The sequence below is a fragment of the Podarcis tiliguerta genome (assembly GCF_965153285.1).
Source record: "Podarcis tiliguerta genome assembly, chromosome: 7".
In the NCBI taxonomy this organism is placed as follows: domain Eukaryota; kingdom Metazoa; phylum Chordata; class Lepidosauria; order Squamata; family Lacertidae; genus Podarcis; species Podarcis tiliguerta.
This window is the reverse complement of record NC_139540.1, coordinates 3,481,313-3,498,598: the sequence shown is the minus strand read 5'-3', so window position 1 is coordinate 3,498,598 and position 17,286 is coordinate 3,481,313. Positions and strand designations below refer to the sequence as shown.

Below are 17,286 nucleotides of genomic sequence, written 5' to 3'. Positions count from 1 at the left end.
TCAACCATTGCCTGTTTTCTTCACCAACCTCTCCAGCACAGAGGGTTGGCTATGCCAATAAATAAAGGCCCTTTCAGTCTAGGGGGGGGGGGTTGGGTGGTTGGGGGTATTGCAGGCACATTCTGCAACATGCTATTGATGAAATCATTCATGGTGAATTTATAACTGGACGGTCCACACAACATTCTGCTTTGCTCTGCAATGATTCCACCATATTACCGCATTATGGCCGCCTTGGTAGGGGGGCGCATCTTGCGCTATGACACAACCAAAGCGAGACAAAAAATACCCTGACCCAGAACATTTATTGGATCCAAAAGTTGCAGGATTTCAGCAGGGAGCTCCAGATTGTGCACTCATTGAAAAGGAAGAAGTATCCCAAAACTCTTGCATCAATTGCATATAACTGCCCCATTATCATCATGAGCACAAACCGTCACGATTGCACAATAAAAAGGACATCTAGGTAAAGGTAAAGAGACCCCTGACCATTAGGTTCAGTTGTGGCCGACTCTGGGGTTGCGGCGCTCATTTCGCTTTATTGGCCGAGGGAGCCGGCGTACAGCTTCCGGGTCATGTGGCCAGCACGACTAAGCCGCTTCTGGCGAACCAGAGCAGCGCACGGAAACGCCGTTTACCTTCCCGCTGGAGCGGTACCTATTTATCTACTTGTACTTTGTGCTTTCGAACTGCTAGGTTGGCAGGAGCAGGGACCGAGCAACGGGAGCTCACCCCGCCGTGGGGATTCGAACTGCCGTTTTTCTGATTGGCAAGTCCTAGGCTCTGAGGTTTAACCCACAGTGCCACCCATGTCCCTAAATTCCAGAGATTAAGGGGTTGCTTAGTGCAGTCAGGGAACAAATATATCCAACTTGGTTAACTTGGAGAGGGTCAAAGGATGAGCATCTGATCGCTGGCAGGTTTTCTCTTACTCTCCTCCTCTTCAAGCCACAGGCTACAGCCTGTCAGGAGTTCGGCCTACACTCGAGTAGGACCCTGGCAGAGACATATGCCTGAGACTGGCATGTTCCTCCCTCCTGGTCATTCATTTGGGAGCTTCAAAAGCTTTCTTCTGCCCGAACATCACAGAGACCGATGCCAACAGACATCGGCACACTTAGGGATCCGCAGAGTTTGCGTATCTTGCGTAACAGACCTCAGCAACTCAGCATTTTGGCTAATCTACTTTATTTACAAATAAACACACATGGAGCACTGCAACATGGCTCCCTCTCTCTCTAGCATCAGACAGCAAAGAGAAAAAACAAAGGACAATAGTCCCACTTCACGGAACACAGTAATACAAACATCCTGTCTCCGTCACTTCCCACTCTGCGGAGTCAAAACATACACCGTCATGTGATAGACAACAATCCCATGACTGCAATCACGGAGCAGGAATTCTAACACAGCCGCGCGGTCGCACCAATCCTGAGTGGGTTGTTGTCCCATCACCTTCTCTCATCCCAGCCCCCTGCCATTCAGGGTGACTTCAGGGAAGCCACGGACCTTGCAGCCCACTCCAAAAAATAAAAGGAAAGACCACCCACCGTTGTAATAGAAGCTGACTCCCCGCGGCAGCCGTTCGTAGGGCGGCGCAAAGTACGGTCCCCTGTGCTCCAGCTGCTGCCACTTCACGCCATTCGCATGTTGTTCCTCTTCCCACCTGGCGAGAGCAAAAGAGGACAAAGAACCAAGGATGACATTTCCCCTTTCTGCTCAAAGTTAACTCGGACGGCTTTGTTTCTCGTATTTGAAAATCTGATTATTATTATTATTTATTTTATTTTAGGGAAAGATGCAAGAGTTAAGCTCAGCCCAGGCTTTCCTACAGACGGGTAGACTCATTATTTATATCCTAAATTTAATGGTCCCATTCTTACAGAGCCATCATTTGAGACTGCAGACCATTATTACGGACCCATTACACAATTCAAAGTGTTGGTGCTGACCTTTAAAGCCCTAAATGGCCTCGGCCCAGTATACCTGAAGGAGCATCTCCACCCCCATTGTTCAGCCTGGAAACTGAGGTCCAGCGCCGAGGGCCTTCTGGCGGATCCCTCACTGCGAGAAGCCAAGTTACAGGGAACCAGGCAGAGGGCCTTCTTGGTGGTGGCGCCCGCCCTGTGGAACGCCCTCTCATGAGATGTCAAAGAAATAAACAACTACCTGACATTTAGAAGGCATCTGAAGGCAGCCCTGTTCAGGGAAGGTTTTGATGTGTGACATTTTAATGTATTTTTAATTTTTGTTGGAAGCAGTCCAGAGTGGCTGAGGAAACCCAGCCAGATGGGAGAGGTACAAATAATAAATAATTATTATTATTATTATCTCCAAATAAAACAATGGACCCATTATCTTATTTTATTTTCCAAATCTACCACCATATGTTATTTATTTCCGAAGTGCCAACAGATGGGCCCATTATTTTATTTATCTTTATTTCATTTCCACGGATGAAGCCATCATTTTATTTACTCATGCAATAGAAAACTTGTTTGCAAAATGTGAAATTTACAAAGTTTGCAACGGCTGCCCTGTTGCCCATGGCAGGGCCTTCTTTGAGGTGGCTCCCTCTTTCTGGAATGCCCTTGCGGGGCATGAGCACTTGTCTATCCTCATCATTAACATTGAAGAGGAATTTTAAAACTCTCCTGGCCACCCAGGCATCTAAGGGCTGAGAGACAATGTCCCTGGTAACCTGGAAGCGATCAACTGTGTGTGTCTCTATTTCTCACTGTTTTCAGATGTACTTTACAGCTTTAGTTAATAGGTTTTATTTTTAATCGTATTGTTTTGCAGCTGCGCAGCTTGTTGCGCTGGACTCCTTTGAGAGGATGCAAAATGAAATTAGACCTGTTTGGCCACTGTGAGAATAGGACTGGATGGTCAAGTAAGAAAAATAAAAGTCAATTAAAGAAGCTCCCAAAAAAACAGTGACAACTTCCACAGAGATTATAGATATAAATATTAATATTAATAATTTGTTGTACCCCATCTATCTGACTGGGTTACCCCAGCTTCCATCAAAGATAAAAGAACGAAACAAAGCATTGCAAAGCTCATATGAGTTATATTTTCATAAATTTGTAGAGTTTGAAGGGGTTCCTAAGAGTCATCTAGTCCAACCCCCAGAAACACAGGAATCAACGCAGGAATTCGATCCAGTCTATCCTGTGGTGCTTTTAGCTTTCTGTTAAATTATGTTGTACATTTTTACTGTGCTATCCTTTTGCAACCTGCTTGGGAGGGTTTCCTCCCCCCACAACACAACACACACAACCAAGCCATACATAAATTTCACGAGATGAAAAAAACATACGTTATAAAATGAATTTTTTTAAAAAAAATCTTTGCCCCAAACCACACCCCGCAAGAACAAAGTTTCCTAGGAAACTTCCTCACCCGCCTCCACCCTAAAGGCACGAGGCTATTTTTTTAAAAAATGAAGGATTACTATTTATTACAACAGCAGTCATAAAGAAGAAACATGAAACACACAGGGGAAAAAAGAGATATACTGTACAGGTTAAATTGCCATGTTGGCACTTTGCGATAAATAAGTCAGTTTTGGGTTGCAGTTTTGTTTATTTATTATTATTATTATTATTGCAAAACATACAACACAAAATACCACAATGACAACTAAACGTTAATGGACTACACATCATCTAACACCACACATATCTTTGACTTCCGGATCGCCTCATTGTGCTTTCTAAATACACGTATTCTTAACCTATACGCACTTCCTATTATATCTATTACATACATGGAACAATTGTTACGTTTACGGTTTCCTTCAACGTTCAAGATTCACCTGCCAGGAGTTTTGCATTTTTCACAGCACTGTTTTAAATACTCTTTAGATATTGCCCCTTCTTTGCTCGCTTTCTGAGTGCTGAGTTTCCTCTTATTCTGCGAGGCCATTATTGCAGTTAATTATTATTATTATTATTATTATTATTATTATTGCTGCTGCTGCTGCTGCTGCAAATCTCTCATACCTGATCCTCGAGGTCTTCGCATTCCTGCACGTTGCGTGAAACCGCATGGCATTAAATGTCAGGACGCGTTGGAGGTACGCTGGAGGGATCTGGGCATGGAATGGGCATGAAGCCCATGCAGCCAGTGAAAGCACATGCTTAAGCATTCCAGGATGCCGGGCATGTCAAATCTGCCCAAGCCTGATCCTGCTATGCCTCCTTGCCTGCTAAGAAGTTCTTGCAGCGCATCCCGCAGCCCAGCCACATGGCAACAGCTGTGTGTCCCTCCTGCGCAACCTTCCACCAGGAACTGCTTTGATCTCCCGCAGCCCTCTTAAAACAAGGGTTACAAAAACTGCAAAAATTAAATGCATGTGTTTCCATGCATGCTTTCCAAAATAATCATCATAATCATTAAGGACAACGATGCACTATTTTTAAAATAATAAAAAAGCAGGCATGTTTTCATCAGCAGCCCTGGCTACCCACAATGCCAGAGCGCTGAGGGATGATGGGAAATGTAGTTCAGGGAGCTCAGCATCTGCCTCGCTCGCCACGTGATGCAAGCAAAGCGGTTGCTAGGCAGCCTTTCCGTCCGGGCCAGATTCATTTAAAGAGACAGGAGCAACATTAGGGGGTTCATTGCTAGTTTGGGAGGGTTTTTTTGGTGGAGAAGTTTGGTGACCCAGTCTTCTCCAAGAAGATGCTCTGGCAGATGTTTTTGGACTCCCGTCGCTCCCCTCCAGTATTTTAATATGCGGCAAATGACAGTTTCGTTTCTTACTCTTTCTAAAAAATATATATATTTTTGGAAAAAGTTTTCAATTAAGCTGGATTGTATGTTGTCAAAGACAATTGTGGCAATTGTCTTTGCAGTTTGTTTGTTTGTTTGTTTTTGCACAGTACAGGAGGAAACATTTGAGAAATCTTGCATTAATACTATTTAAATAAGTGACCTGATCGCAATAAAAGTGGGGTCTTAGCTAGGGTTTTTTTAACCCAAAAATAAAGAATACTCCTGGCCCAGAAATGGAAGCAGCACGAACTTTCTACATTGGAGGAATGGCAGATAAAGATGGTAGAATATGTGGAGATGGCAAAGCTGACGGGGAAGATCCGGAATCGGCGAGACGAACTGTTTCAGAAGGACTGGAGCAAACTTATATTTTATATGAAAGAAAATTGTAAACATTTGAAAACGTTTGTAGGTTTGAATTGATGTGATGAGAAAATATGGAACTGATTTACATATAAGGAGGCGATTTAAAAAATAAGAAGACGATGTAAGGTGCTATAGAAATGGGAAGAATTTGTTAAAAGATGTTGGAAAGTTAGAAAGAGGGAGGGAAGTCGATGCTCTTGTTGGAGCAATGCTTTATGTTATAGATCTGTGCAATGAATTGTAATTAAATATGGAAAAATCAATAAAAAATATTTTTTAAAAAAGACATATGGCAACTGACTTGGTTGGAAGCATACTCAGAAGTAAGTTGCACTGGGTCCAAAAGGGCTTACTAGCCTCAAGTAAGTGGCTGTAGGATTTCAGCCCCAGCCTATCAATCAATCCAATCCAAACTTCTAGATCTAAAACTATAAATATTTGATGATAAAAGACTCACAGAGTTGAAAGGGACCCGCAAGGATCATCTAGTCCAACCCCGCCCCCCGTAATGCAGGAATCTTTTGCCCAACATGGAACTTGGATGCACAACCCTGAAATTAAGATGGAGTAAGCTTGTCTTAAGGATGCGGGTGGCACTGTGGGCTAAACCACAGAGCCTAGGACTTGCCGATCAGAAGGTCAGAGGTTCGAATCCCCACGACAGGGTGAGCTCCCGTTGCTCGGTCCCTGCTCCTGACCTTCTGGGGGCCCTTCCAACTCTGCAATTCGATGATGATTCAAGATGCTGATTGTAAGACAACTTATGTGCTTCTGTGAAATCTGAGAACATGAAAATGAATGCTTTATGCTGATACCTAGTGGGTAAATACATTTAAGCCACAAGAGTATACAGTACAGAACATGGAAAAAGCTTTGTGGATTCTTTGCTCAGAGATGCAGGGCAAGCCAAGTCTTGTTGTTGCTCTGAGAGCCCTTAGATCAGTGAGCATCTAGTCCTTATTGATAAAACAGATAAAGGTTTAGTGTGACAGTGATACAGATTTGAAAATAAAGGACCAGCAGCCTCAAAAATAAGGGATCAGCAGCCAAAAGAAGGGATCAACCATTACTTTGATAAAATACATATTTTGTTGTGTGCAAATAGCTTTAGATACCTATTAGGTCCATTAATTACCATATAGCATATATTCAACACAAAAAAACAGCAACAATTTGTTGTTGACAAAGGACAGCTGGACATAGAAAGAGCCCCATTACTTTCAGTAGCTTATTTAAGGGACATCCATCAATAAGGCACAGCAGCGGGACATGGCGCTGGGATAAGGGACTGTCCCGTCAAATAAGGGACGCTTGACAGCTATGCAGTGGTATATGCTAATGTTGGGAGGAAAACTAGAAGTGGAATAATTCTAAAATCAAATCCAGGCTTTTTAAAGATATCGGCAATGCCAGTTTAGTTTAACAGTGGTTGGGGGAGATATATATACGTGAAGGACTTGACTCAAAGGCTTGTTGTGTATCGTAATAAGAATTCCAGAAAAATACTACAGTGGTACCTCTGATTGTGAACAGGATCTGTTCCGGAGGCCCGTTCGCAACCTGAAAAAACCGCAACCCGCATCTGCGCATACGCGGGTCGCGATTCACTGCTTCGGCGCATGCGCGTGACGTCATTTTGCACATCTGCGCATGCGCAAGCGACGAAACCCGGAAATACCCCTTTCCGGTACTTCCGGGTCACCGCAGGACGCAACCTGAAAATGCGCAACCTGAAGCAAACATAACATGAGGTATGACTGTACATACATTCAACAGGAAAGGTAATAATTCAGTACTTAATGAAACAAGGTCCCACTACTAAGATTTGGTTGTGCCTTGAATAATTCTGTAAATAGGGATACATTGCTTCCTCATACCAAGATGAGGATAAAACATAAAATACAGGGGAATATCTCTTTTTGAAAGGTAAAATGAACCGTTACGAGGTAGATGGAAGTCTATAACAAGTAAAATACATAAGGAGATTCATTCCATGTGGAAAGGTATTAGTTATGAGAAATGCTACTATAGGACTGAATCATGTCAATTAGTACCTAATATAAAATACATATGTAAAATTTGTTTTTGCTATTGTCTTAGTCTTGTCTTTTCCTTTATTTTTCTCTTTTTTTCTTTTCTTTTTGAATACGTCGAGACGTATAGTTTTTAATTTTTTGATAATATTTGATTTTTTCCCCAGAAGCTATCAATGGATGTATTAGTTAATTATGTATGTATTTGTATGTTTGGAAATAAAATAAAAAAATAAAGAATTCAGTGTGTTCATGCAAATAAGGCTTGATGCACCTATCCAATACGTACATATAGAAACTACAACTCTGCAGCTAAGGAAACTCTACAACTTCTCTCTAGTACCAAGAGTTCCTCTGAGCATGTGTGGATTGGAGGGCCAACTTCCTTGTATAAAATGAGAAGGATGACTTTGAAGATATTGAAGGATAGAAGGCTGCCCTCCATAAATCTTCCCCACTATCCTTTCTGCTTCCTCACTCGTGGGATCTCGTCGAGCTTCTCAAACGTCAACAATCACACCGGCTTTTCTGACCAAGCTTGAATGAAACATTTCTAAATCCTGTCTTTCTCTCCCCCCACAGCCTATCCCATCTCCCCCAGAGCCCAGCAGGCCAGGAATCACTAAACCACCCGCCATCCTGTCCGGCCAAATGTTAGCACCCAAATGAATCCCTGGCTCCCCAAATACCCATCTCTCATAAGAACCTAAGAAGAGATCTACTGGATCCGGCCAATGTCCCATTCTGGGCTGCATCAATAGGAGTATAGCATCTCGATCAAGGGAAGTAATAGTGCCACTGTATTCTGCTCTGGTCAGACCTCACCTGGAGTACTGTGTCCAGTTCTGGGCACCACAGTTCAAGAAGGACACTGACAAACTGGAACGTGTCCAGAGGAGGGCAACCAAAACGGCCAAAGGCCTGGAAACGATGCCTTGTGAGGAACGGCTAAGGGAGCTGGGCATGTTTAGTCTGGAGAAGAGGTTAAGGGGTGATATGATAGCCATGTTCAGATATATAAAAGGATGTCACTTAGAGGAGGGAGAAAGGTTGTTTTCTGCTGCTCCAGAGAAGCGGACACGGAGCAATGGATCCAAACTACAAGAAAGAAGATTCCACCTAAACATTAGGAAGAACTTCCTGACAGTAAGAGCTGTTCAACAGTGGAATTTGCTGCCAAGGAGTGTGGTGGAGTCTCCTTCTTTGGAGGTCTTTAAGCAGAGGCTTAAAGGGGGGTTGGACTCGATGGCCCTTGTGGTCTCTTCCAACTCTATGATTCTATGATTCTAGTCCAGCATCCTGTTCTCACAGGGGCCAACCAGATGGGAAACCCAGAAGCAGGATTCGAACGCAAGAGCAGCTCTCCCCTCTTGCTGTGGTTTCCAGCAACTGGGGTTCAGATGCATTGCTGAAGAAGCACTTTCTCCCATCTGTCCTGAATTGTCCAACATTCATTGCATGTCCATGAGTTCGAGAGAGAGAGAAACTTCTATCTGTTCTCTTCATGCCATACAGCAATACCTCGGATTGAAGTTGCTTCAGGTTGAGCGTTTCCGATCGGCAAGCCCAAGATGCTCAGGGGTTAGACCACAGCACCACCCGCGTCCCACCATAATAACGCAAATAGAACTCAGTAAGATGCACCTATTAAAAGAACTGGCAGATGTGATCTCAGAACCACTGGCAGTCATCTTTGAGAATTCCTGGAGAACAGGCGAAGTCCCAGCAGACTGGAGGAGGGCAAATGTTGTCCCTATTTTCAAAAAGGGGAAAAGAGAGGACCCAAATAATTACCGCCCAGTCAGTCTAACATCAATACCAGGGAAGATTCTGGAGCAGATCATTAAGCAAACAATCTGTGAGCACCTAGAAAGGAATGCTGTGATCACCAATAGTCAGCATGGATTTCTGAAAAATAAGTCATGTCAGACTAACCTGATCTCATTTTTTGACAGAATTACAAGCCTGGTAGATGAAGGGAACGCAGTGGATGTAGTCTACCTTGATTTCAGCAAGGCATTTGACAAGGTGCCCCATGATATTCTTGTAAAGAAGCTGGTAAAATGCGGTCTTGACTATGCTACCACTCAGTGGATTTGTAACTGGCTGACTGACCGGACCCAAAGGGTGCTCATCAATGGTTCCTCTTCATCCTGGAGAAGAGTGACTAGTGGGGTGCCACAGGGTTCTGTCTTGGGCCCGGTCTTATTCAACATCTTTATCAACGACTTGGATGATGGACTCAAGGGCATCCTGATCAAATTTGCAGATGACACCAAACTGGGAGGGGTGGCTAACACCCCAGAAGACAGGATCACACTTCAAAACGACCTTGACAGATTAGAGAACTGGGCCAAAACAAACAAGATGAATTTTAACAGGGAGAAATGTAAAGTATTGCACTTGGGCAAAAAAAATGAGAGGCACAAATACAAGATGGGTGACACCTGGCTTGATGGGTGACACCTGACCTCTTTGGAGGTCTTTAAGCAGAGGCTTGACAACCATATGTCAGGAGTGCTCTGATGGTGTTTCCTGCTTGGCAGGGGGTTGGACTCGATGACCCTTGTGGTCTCTTCCAACTCTATGATTCTATTCTATTCTATTCTATTCTAAGAGTGCAGCAATGACAAACCTAGACAGCATCTTAAAAAGCAGAGACACCACCTTGCCAACAAAGGTCTGTATAGTTAAAGCTATGGTTTTCCCAGTAGTGATGTATGGAAGTGAGAGCTGGACCATAAAGAAGGCTGATTGCCGAAGAATGGATGCTTTTGAATTATGGTGCTGGAGGAGACTCTTGAGAGTCCCATGGACTCCAAGAAGATCAAACCTCTCCATTCTGAAGGAAATCAGCCCCGAGTGCTCACTGGAAGGACAGATCGTGAAGCTGAGGCTCCAAGACTTTGGCCACCTCATGAGAAGAGAAGACTCCCTGGAAAAGACCCAGATGTTGGGAAAGATGGAGGGCACAAAGAGAAGGGGACGTCAGAGGACGAGATGGTGGGACAGTGATCTCAAAGCTACCAGCATGAGTTTGACCAAACTGTGGGAGGCAGTGGAAGACAGGAGTGCCTGGTGTGCTCTGGTCCAGGGGGTCACGAAGAGTCGGACACGACTAAACAACTAAACAACAAGAGTGCAGCTGATGACTGAGCGATCATTTTTGCAAAATGGAAAGTAACCAGAAGTAAATAAGCATCTGCAAACACAGTTGACATCAGAAAGAAGTCACCTAAACAAAATTGAACCAATTTGGAAATAATCTGCATAACTGGGTTGAAATTTAGAAAATCAATTTCAAAAATAGTAATGGCAAAGGCCCCAACCCGAACGCAGCACGTACCACTTCCACTTGTCCTCTTTCCCGCATTCCTCCTCCTTCTTCCTTTTCTTCCTCGCGCCTCCGTCCTCCTCCTTTGCTTTCCTCTTCCTGGAGCCTCCCAAACTCCCAGGTTTGGAGGTGGCTCCTTTTTTACAGCCTTTATTGGCCTTCTTTCCTCTCATGCCGTCCTCCGAGGCCTCTTGCCCCTGGACCTTCTTCCTCCTGGCCTCCCCAACACCCTCTTTTTGTGCCTCAGTCTCACTATCCAACTCTTGCTGAGTCTTCACCTCGCTCTTCTCCCTTTCTTCCACGCTCTCTCCTTCCTCCTCGTCCCTCTCCACCTTTTCCTCCACTCCCTTTGCTCCGTTCAAGTTCTCCTGCTCCGGAGCCCTCGCTTTGCTGCGGCTTCCTGGACTCTCTCCCACCTCCTCGGTCTCCGCTTTCGCACCAGAGACTTTCCTCTCCTTCCTCCTCTTCCTTTCCTCCGCTGAGGTGCTGCCCGTTTCCAAGCAGAGCGGCGTGTTCTCCACCTGCTGCCTTGTGACCTGTCCAAAACGAAAAACGGGGAAAGAGTTTGCCGCAAGAAAAGTCGTGTGGATGTCCTGTGACTGCAACCACAACAAGAATCAGGAAGGGAAATTGGCCTCCTTGAGATTTTCATCTCTTTACAGTTAAAACACACAAACAGGCTTCTCTGCAACTTAGGACCTCAAAGATAGGCTTGGAAGCATTCAGGCAAGTTTTTAAAAATGATGCAGTTTGCAGACAGTAGGTAGGGAGATAGTTTGCTCCTTCTCTCCCCAAAACTCAATGCAACACAAGGCATATACAGTCGTACCTTGGTTGTCAAACTTAATCCGTTCCAGGAGTCTGTTCGACTCCCAAAAAGGTTCAAAAACCAAGGTGCAGCTTCTGATTGGCTGCAGGAGCTTCCTGCGCACAATCGGAAGCTGGAGAGGACGTTTGGCTTCCAAAAAAACGTTCACAAAGCCAAAACGTCCCGAGTTACGAAAGCATTCAACAACCAAGGTACGACTGCATTAGAAAGTCCTTTTTCACACAATGCATAATTACTTTGCTGGGCGATATCCGGTTTTCAACTTCGTGATGTATATCACCAGCTAAACATCGTGATATGCCGATATATCACAATGTCCAAAATAAGGATGGAGCTATACAGAGGTTGTTTTTCCCGCATCGTGATTTTTGCATAGCACACATGCATCATGATTCGCAATATATCACCAGGTCAAAAATTATGAAACCGATATCACGATATGGACTTTAAACCAGTTTTGGACGATATGTCGATATATCACCCAGCCCTAAAATGTATTAGTCACACCTGCAGATTTATTGTGCTATTTTTGTGATACGCAAATGACACAAGAAGACTCGGCCTATTAATTTCTATCCTCATTTGGATCCTCATTTAGAAAACCTAATAAAAACGTTATTCAAAAGAAAAGAACGGTGTTAGTCAAAAGCTCATCTCATGTAGCTGAGGGATCTACTACTGATGGTTATTGTGGAGCCTCCACAATCAGAGGCAGTATACCTCTGAATGCCTGTTGCTGGGGGGGAAAAAAAAGCGCTGGGCAGCTCCTGCTTTCAAGTCCTGCTGGACTAGACAGACCTTTGGTTTGATTTCTAAGGGCTCTGCTACATGTTAGAATTCCTGCTCCGTGATTGCAGTCATGGGATTGTTGTCTTTCACATGACAGTATATGTTTTGACTCCACAGAGTGGGAAGTGACGGAGACAGGATGTTTGTGTTACTGTGTTTCGTGAAGTGGGACTATTGTCCTTTGTTCTTTTTCTCTTTGCTGTCTGATGCTAGAGAGAGAGGGAGCCATGTTGCAGTGCTCCATGTGTGTTTATATGTAAATAAAGTAGATTAGCCAAAATGCTGAGTTGCTGAGCTCTGTCACGCAAGGTGCGCAAACTCAGCGGATCCCTAAGTGTGCCGGTCTCGGTTGGCATCGGTCGCTGTGATGTTCGGGCAGAAGAAAGCTTTTGAAGCTCCCGAACAATCGACCTGGAGGGAGAGAACATGCCAGTCGGGCATGTGTCTCTGCCAGGGTCCTACTCGAGTGTAGGCTGAACTCCTGACACTACATTCTGGCATAGTAAAGCAGCTTAGGTGTGAAATGTTGTTGCAGAAAACCCCATGCTACTCACTGCCTTATTTTCGTCCCTGGATGCGGGCAGTCGTTCCTCTGCTCCCAGCCGAACTTTCTTGGCCAAGGGCTCTTCTCTGAAATGGAAGCAAAGTAGAGGCAATGGTTAAACCAGCCTGCCTTAGCTGAGACTCCTACGCTGCAGCGGGTTGGACTGGATGACCCTCAGGGTCCCTTCCTACTCTGCAATTCTATGATTCTGTGCTGCATCTTCCAGTGAGGGTCTTTGCTGGGCAGGCAACCCCTTCAACATACCTGAAAGCTCTTCCACCATGATGTCCCTACCAGAGTGGAATGGCAGACCAAGTCGATGGACTACGCAGAGATGGCAAAAATTGTTAGGATATTTCCGTTACACCTTAAAAGGGAGCAGGCTTTGAGTCACAGAGTCTGCGTATTTCCTGTTTTCACAGGATGTTTATGTTGTGTCTTTGCTTTCGTTTCTCTCTCTCTCTGCCGGAAATCTCAAGCAGGCAGTCATGTTTTTCTTTGTTCTGATCAACGCTGAATAAACTTCTAAATAATTCTCTCCTGACTGCATCTTTCGGTCTGTGCATATCTGCTGATAGAGCGTGCTTGGCTCTGGAATGTGGGAAGCTATTTCTGGAGCTCGTGTCGCTAATTGCTGATACTGCGTGTCTACGGGAGATCAATGGACGTCCGGAGACGACGTGGAGCTATGATGGACTTTGTCTCCCTGGCAGTATCCCAACAAAAATGACCGGGGAAATCAGAAATCAGGAAGGTCAAAACTTCAGCAAAGAATGGGCGGGATTTTTATGATATTTGGGAAACCACTGTAAACAACTGAACTCTTTAGGAAGACTTAAATAACACTTGTAACAAAGGCTTTGGATAAAATGGATAATCAAATAAGCAGAAAAGGAAAAGTACGGAACCCATGGAGAGGTGGAGGGAAATCAAATAATTTCAGAGAATCTTGTGTATTTGTTTTATTTGTGATTTTGAACATAAACATTAATGGGGGAAACCAAATAAAAAATTAAAACAAAAAATGGAAGTTAGCATGATGTAGTAAACAAGGCACCAAAGTTTAAAGCATTAGACTCCAATCTCTGCTCTTATTTATTTTCCCTAAGCACAACAGGTCCAAGAAAGACGTCTTTTTATATCCAAAGTTTGCACTCTTCTTGGGGTTAATAAATCTATTAAGTGATTTCCTCTCCCCCCCCCCCCTTTTGCTACATGCGCACAAAGCCCTTTTTTAAAAAAAAAGTGCTGCTCTTTCTAGGTGCGTATATATTTTTCTTGGTGAGCATTGTGGCATCCTCTGTATGTCCCTCTCCCTGAGCTTGCTCCCGAAATCCCTTATCACAACTTTACCTCAGATGAGGAACACTGTGGCTGTTACCCTCTGTCACACAGTCCATGGCATTCTCCAGGCCTCTGGAAAAAGAGAAAAACCCAAGGTTGCCCCCGTTAAGACGCGGCGCTAGGTGCGTTTCAGTAGCATTACACCAGGGGTCAGCAAACCTTTTCAGCAGGGGGCCGGTCCACTGTCCCTCAGACCTTGTGGAGGGCCAGACTATATTTTGAAGAAGAAAAAAGAATGAATTCCTATGCCCCACAAATAACCCAGAGATGCATTTTAAATAAAAGCACCCATTCTACTCATGTAAAAACATGCTGATTCGCAGGCCATCCGCGGGCCGGATTTAGAAGGCAGTGGGCCGGATCCAGCCCCTAGGCTTTAGTTTGCCTACCCATGCATTACACAATGTACAGTTCAACAGAAGAAAGGTTTCGAGACAACACACTAATAATAATAATAATAATAATAATAATAATAAATGTTATTTGTACCCTGCCCTTCCGCAGCCAGAACCAGGCTCAGGGCTGCTAACACCAGTAAAATTACAATAAAAACATAATGGGGGGGGGGCAATTTAAAATACAGGTTAAAATGCAATCTAAAATGCAGCCTCATTTTTAAAGTAGCCCATAGATCAAAACCATAAGGGGAGGGAAACATAAGGGTCAGACTGAGTCCAAACCAAAGGCCAGGCGGAACAGCTCTGTCTTGCAGGCCCTGCGGAAAGATGTCAAGCCCCCAAAAGATTTCATACCAGGCCAGGGGGGCAGCCTTGGCCAACCTGGTGTCTCCAGAGGTTTCAGACTACAACTAGAGGCCTGGAGATTGCCAGCCTGGCCAAGGCAGCCCTAGGGCAATTTTGCCATCAGCAAGTCTGCCCCTTGGGACGAGAGAGCGCCAGCCGGGGTGCCCAGATGCCCACATCCCCTTTGGCGATACTTGCCACCAGGGAAGAGTAAAGCGGGACTGACTCCATTTTCTAACAGGAGCCCTCTCTGGCGGAGTCAGAGCCAGAGTGATGGTGGGAGAAAGGAGAGCACAGTGGTTGCCTAGCAACCGCAGCATCCCTGCCCTTTGGGCCAAGCCGACTTCCAGTCCGCTTCGTTCCGTCCATCCCTCCGTGGAATGGCTGATGTGGAGGCCCTTGCAGTCACTCGGAAGGGACGCCTCTGGACCCAGGAAGCAGACCTGTGGGTCAGCCCACAGTTCCCACCCCCTGTCCAGCTTTCCAGGCGGAATTCCACATTTTAAACACATTTCCAGCAGCATCTTGCTGCATTGCTCTGTTGGTTTGAGTGGATGACATCAATCTAGATTGCAGCTATAACAAAAGCGGCATTTTTTCATCTCCACCAAGCTAAGCAGTTGGCTCCTTACCTCTCTCGCCCTGACCTAGCGATGGTCACCTCCAGACTGGATTATTGTAACTCACTCTATGTGGGGCTGCCCTTGAGACTGACCCAGAAACTCCAGGGGTACAGAATGCCGCGGCAAGACTCCTTACGGGGTCCTTGCCACAGGATCACATTCACCCGGTGCTATACCAGCTGCACTGGCTCCCAGTGGAGTACAGGATCAGGTTTAAGGTGATGGTTTTAACCTTTAAAGCCCTATATAGCCTAGGACCCTCGTACCTATGGGACCGCCTCTCCTGGTATGTCCCACGGAGGACCTTATGGTCTTCAAACAAAAACATCTTGGAGGTCCTGGGCCACAGGGAGGTTAGGCTGGCCTCAACCGGAGGCAGGGCTTTTTCAGCTGTGGCCCCGATCTGGTGGAACGCTCTGTCACAAGAGACTAGGGCCCTGCAGGACTTGACATCTTTCCTCAGGGCCTGCAAGATGGAGCTGTTCCACCAAACCTTTGGCTAAGGCACAGTCTGACCACCTCCTTTGGTAACCCTCATAGAACAATGGTTCCTCATAGAACCGAATGGTTGCCATTAATTTGACTCTGAATTGATTTTAGAATGAATTGATTTTAGAATGTATTTCAATTAATAGATGGTGATTTTATGTAAACTGTGTTACTTTTACTGTTGTTAGCCGCTCTGAGCCCGGCTTCGGCTGGGGAGGGCAGGATATAAATACAAATTATTATTAGTAGTAGTAGTATTAGTATTAGTATTAGTATTATTAGTATTATTATTACCAACAAAGGTCTGTATAGTAAAAGCTATGGTTTTCCCAGTAGTGATGTATGGAAGTGAGAGCTGGACCATCAAGAAGGCTGATCGCCGAAGAATTGATGCTTTTGCATTATGGTGCTGGAGGAGACTCTTGAGAGTCCCATGGACTGCAAGAAGATCAAACAGATCCATTCTGAAGGAAATCAGCCCTGAGTGCTCACTGGAAGGACAGATCCTGAAGCTGATGTTGTGAAAGACCCTGATGTTGGGAAAGATGGAGGGCACAAGGAGAAGGGGACGACAGAGCACGAGATGGTGGGACAGTGTTCTCGAAGCTACCAGCATAGAATCATAGAATCATAGAGTTGGAAGAGACCACAAGGGCCATCAAGTCCAACCCCTGCCAAGCAGGAAACACCATCAGAGCACTCCTGACATATGGTTGTCAAGCCTCTGCTTAAAGACCTCCAAAGAAGGAGACTCCACCACACTCCTTGGCAGCAAATTCCACCGTCAAACAGCTCTTACTGTCAGGAAGTTCTTCCTAATGTTTAGGTGGAATCTTCTTTCTTGAGTCTGACCAAACTGCGGGAGGCAGTGGAAGACAGGAGTGCCTGGCGTGCTCTGGTCCAGGGGGTCACGAAGAGTCGGACACAACTAAACGACTAAACAACAACAACAACATTATTATTATTATTACTGCAGGTTCCCAGCAGTCAAGAAAGTGGTTTTTGCACCTGCTGTAGAGGGAAATCGGGGGCAGATGGGGCTCGTGTGGTGTAGTGGTTAAGAGCGGTAGTCTCGTAATCTGGTGAACCGGGTTCGCTTCCCCGCTCTTCTACCTGCAGCTGCTGGGTGACCTTGGGCCAGTCACACTTCTCTGAAGTCTCTCAGCCCCACTCACTTCACAGAGTGTTTGTTGTGGGGGAGGAAGGGAAAGGAGAATGTTAGCCGCTTTGAGACTCCTTAAAGGGAGTGAAAGGCGGGATATCAAATCCAAACTCTTCTTCGTCCACCTGAGAAGGTGGCCCATCTATGAGAAGGAAAACTCTGACCCTAAACCTCCGCTGCCTTGCAGGATATCTTTGGCAGAAGGAAAGGCTCAGGAGTAAACCCTACGCAGGTCTAAAGTGGAGTCC

At 45.2% G+C, this 17,286-nt stretch overlaps 1 protein-coding gene across 3 annotated transcripts in view; it reads right to left on the bottom strand.

Annotated features, from left to right (window-relative positions):
* Positions 1-17,286, bottom strand: part of TOP1MT (DNA topoisomerase I mitochondrial) — a 42,605-nt gene that overhangs the window by 21,054 nt on the left and 4,265 nt on the right. For 2 of the 3 annotated variants that reach the window (XM_083449022.1, XM_083449023.1), the window contains exons 4-7: positions 14,031-14,093; positions 12,688-12,763; positions 10,528-11,051; positions 1,551-1,666 (exon numbers count right to left, since the gene is read on the bottom strand). In XM_083449022.1, the coding sequence (XP_083305148.1) occupies positions 1,551-1,666; positions 10,528-11,051; positions 12,688-12,763; positions 14,031-14,077 (763 nt within the window). In that variant the 5' untranslated portion in view covers positions 14,078-14,093. Of the gene's footprint in view, positions 1-1,550; positions 1,667-4,007; positions 4,296-10,527; positions 11,052-12,687; positions 12,764-14,030; positions 14,094-17,286 lie in introns of those variants that run through there. The other variant, XM_083449024.1, reaches the window with a different exon arrangement.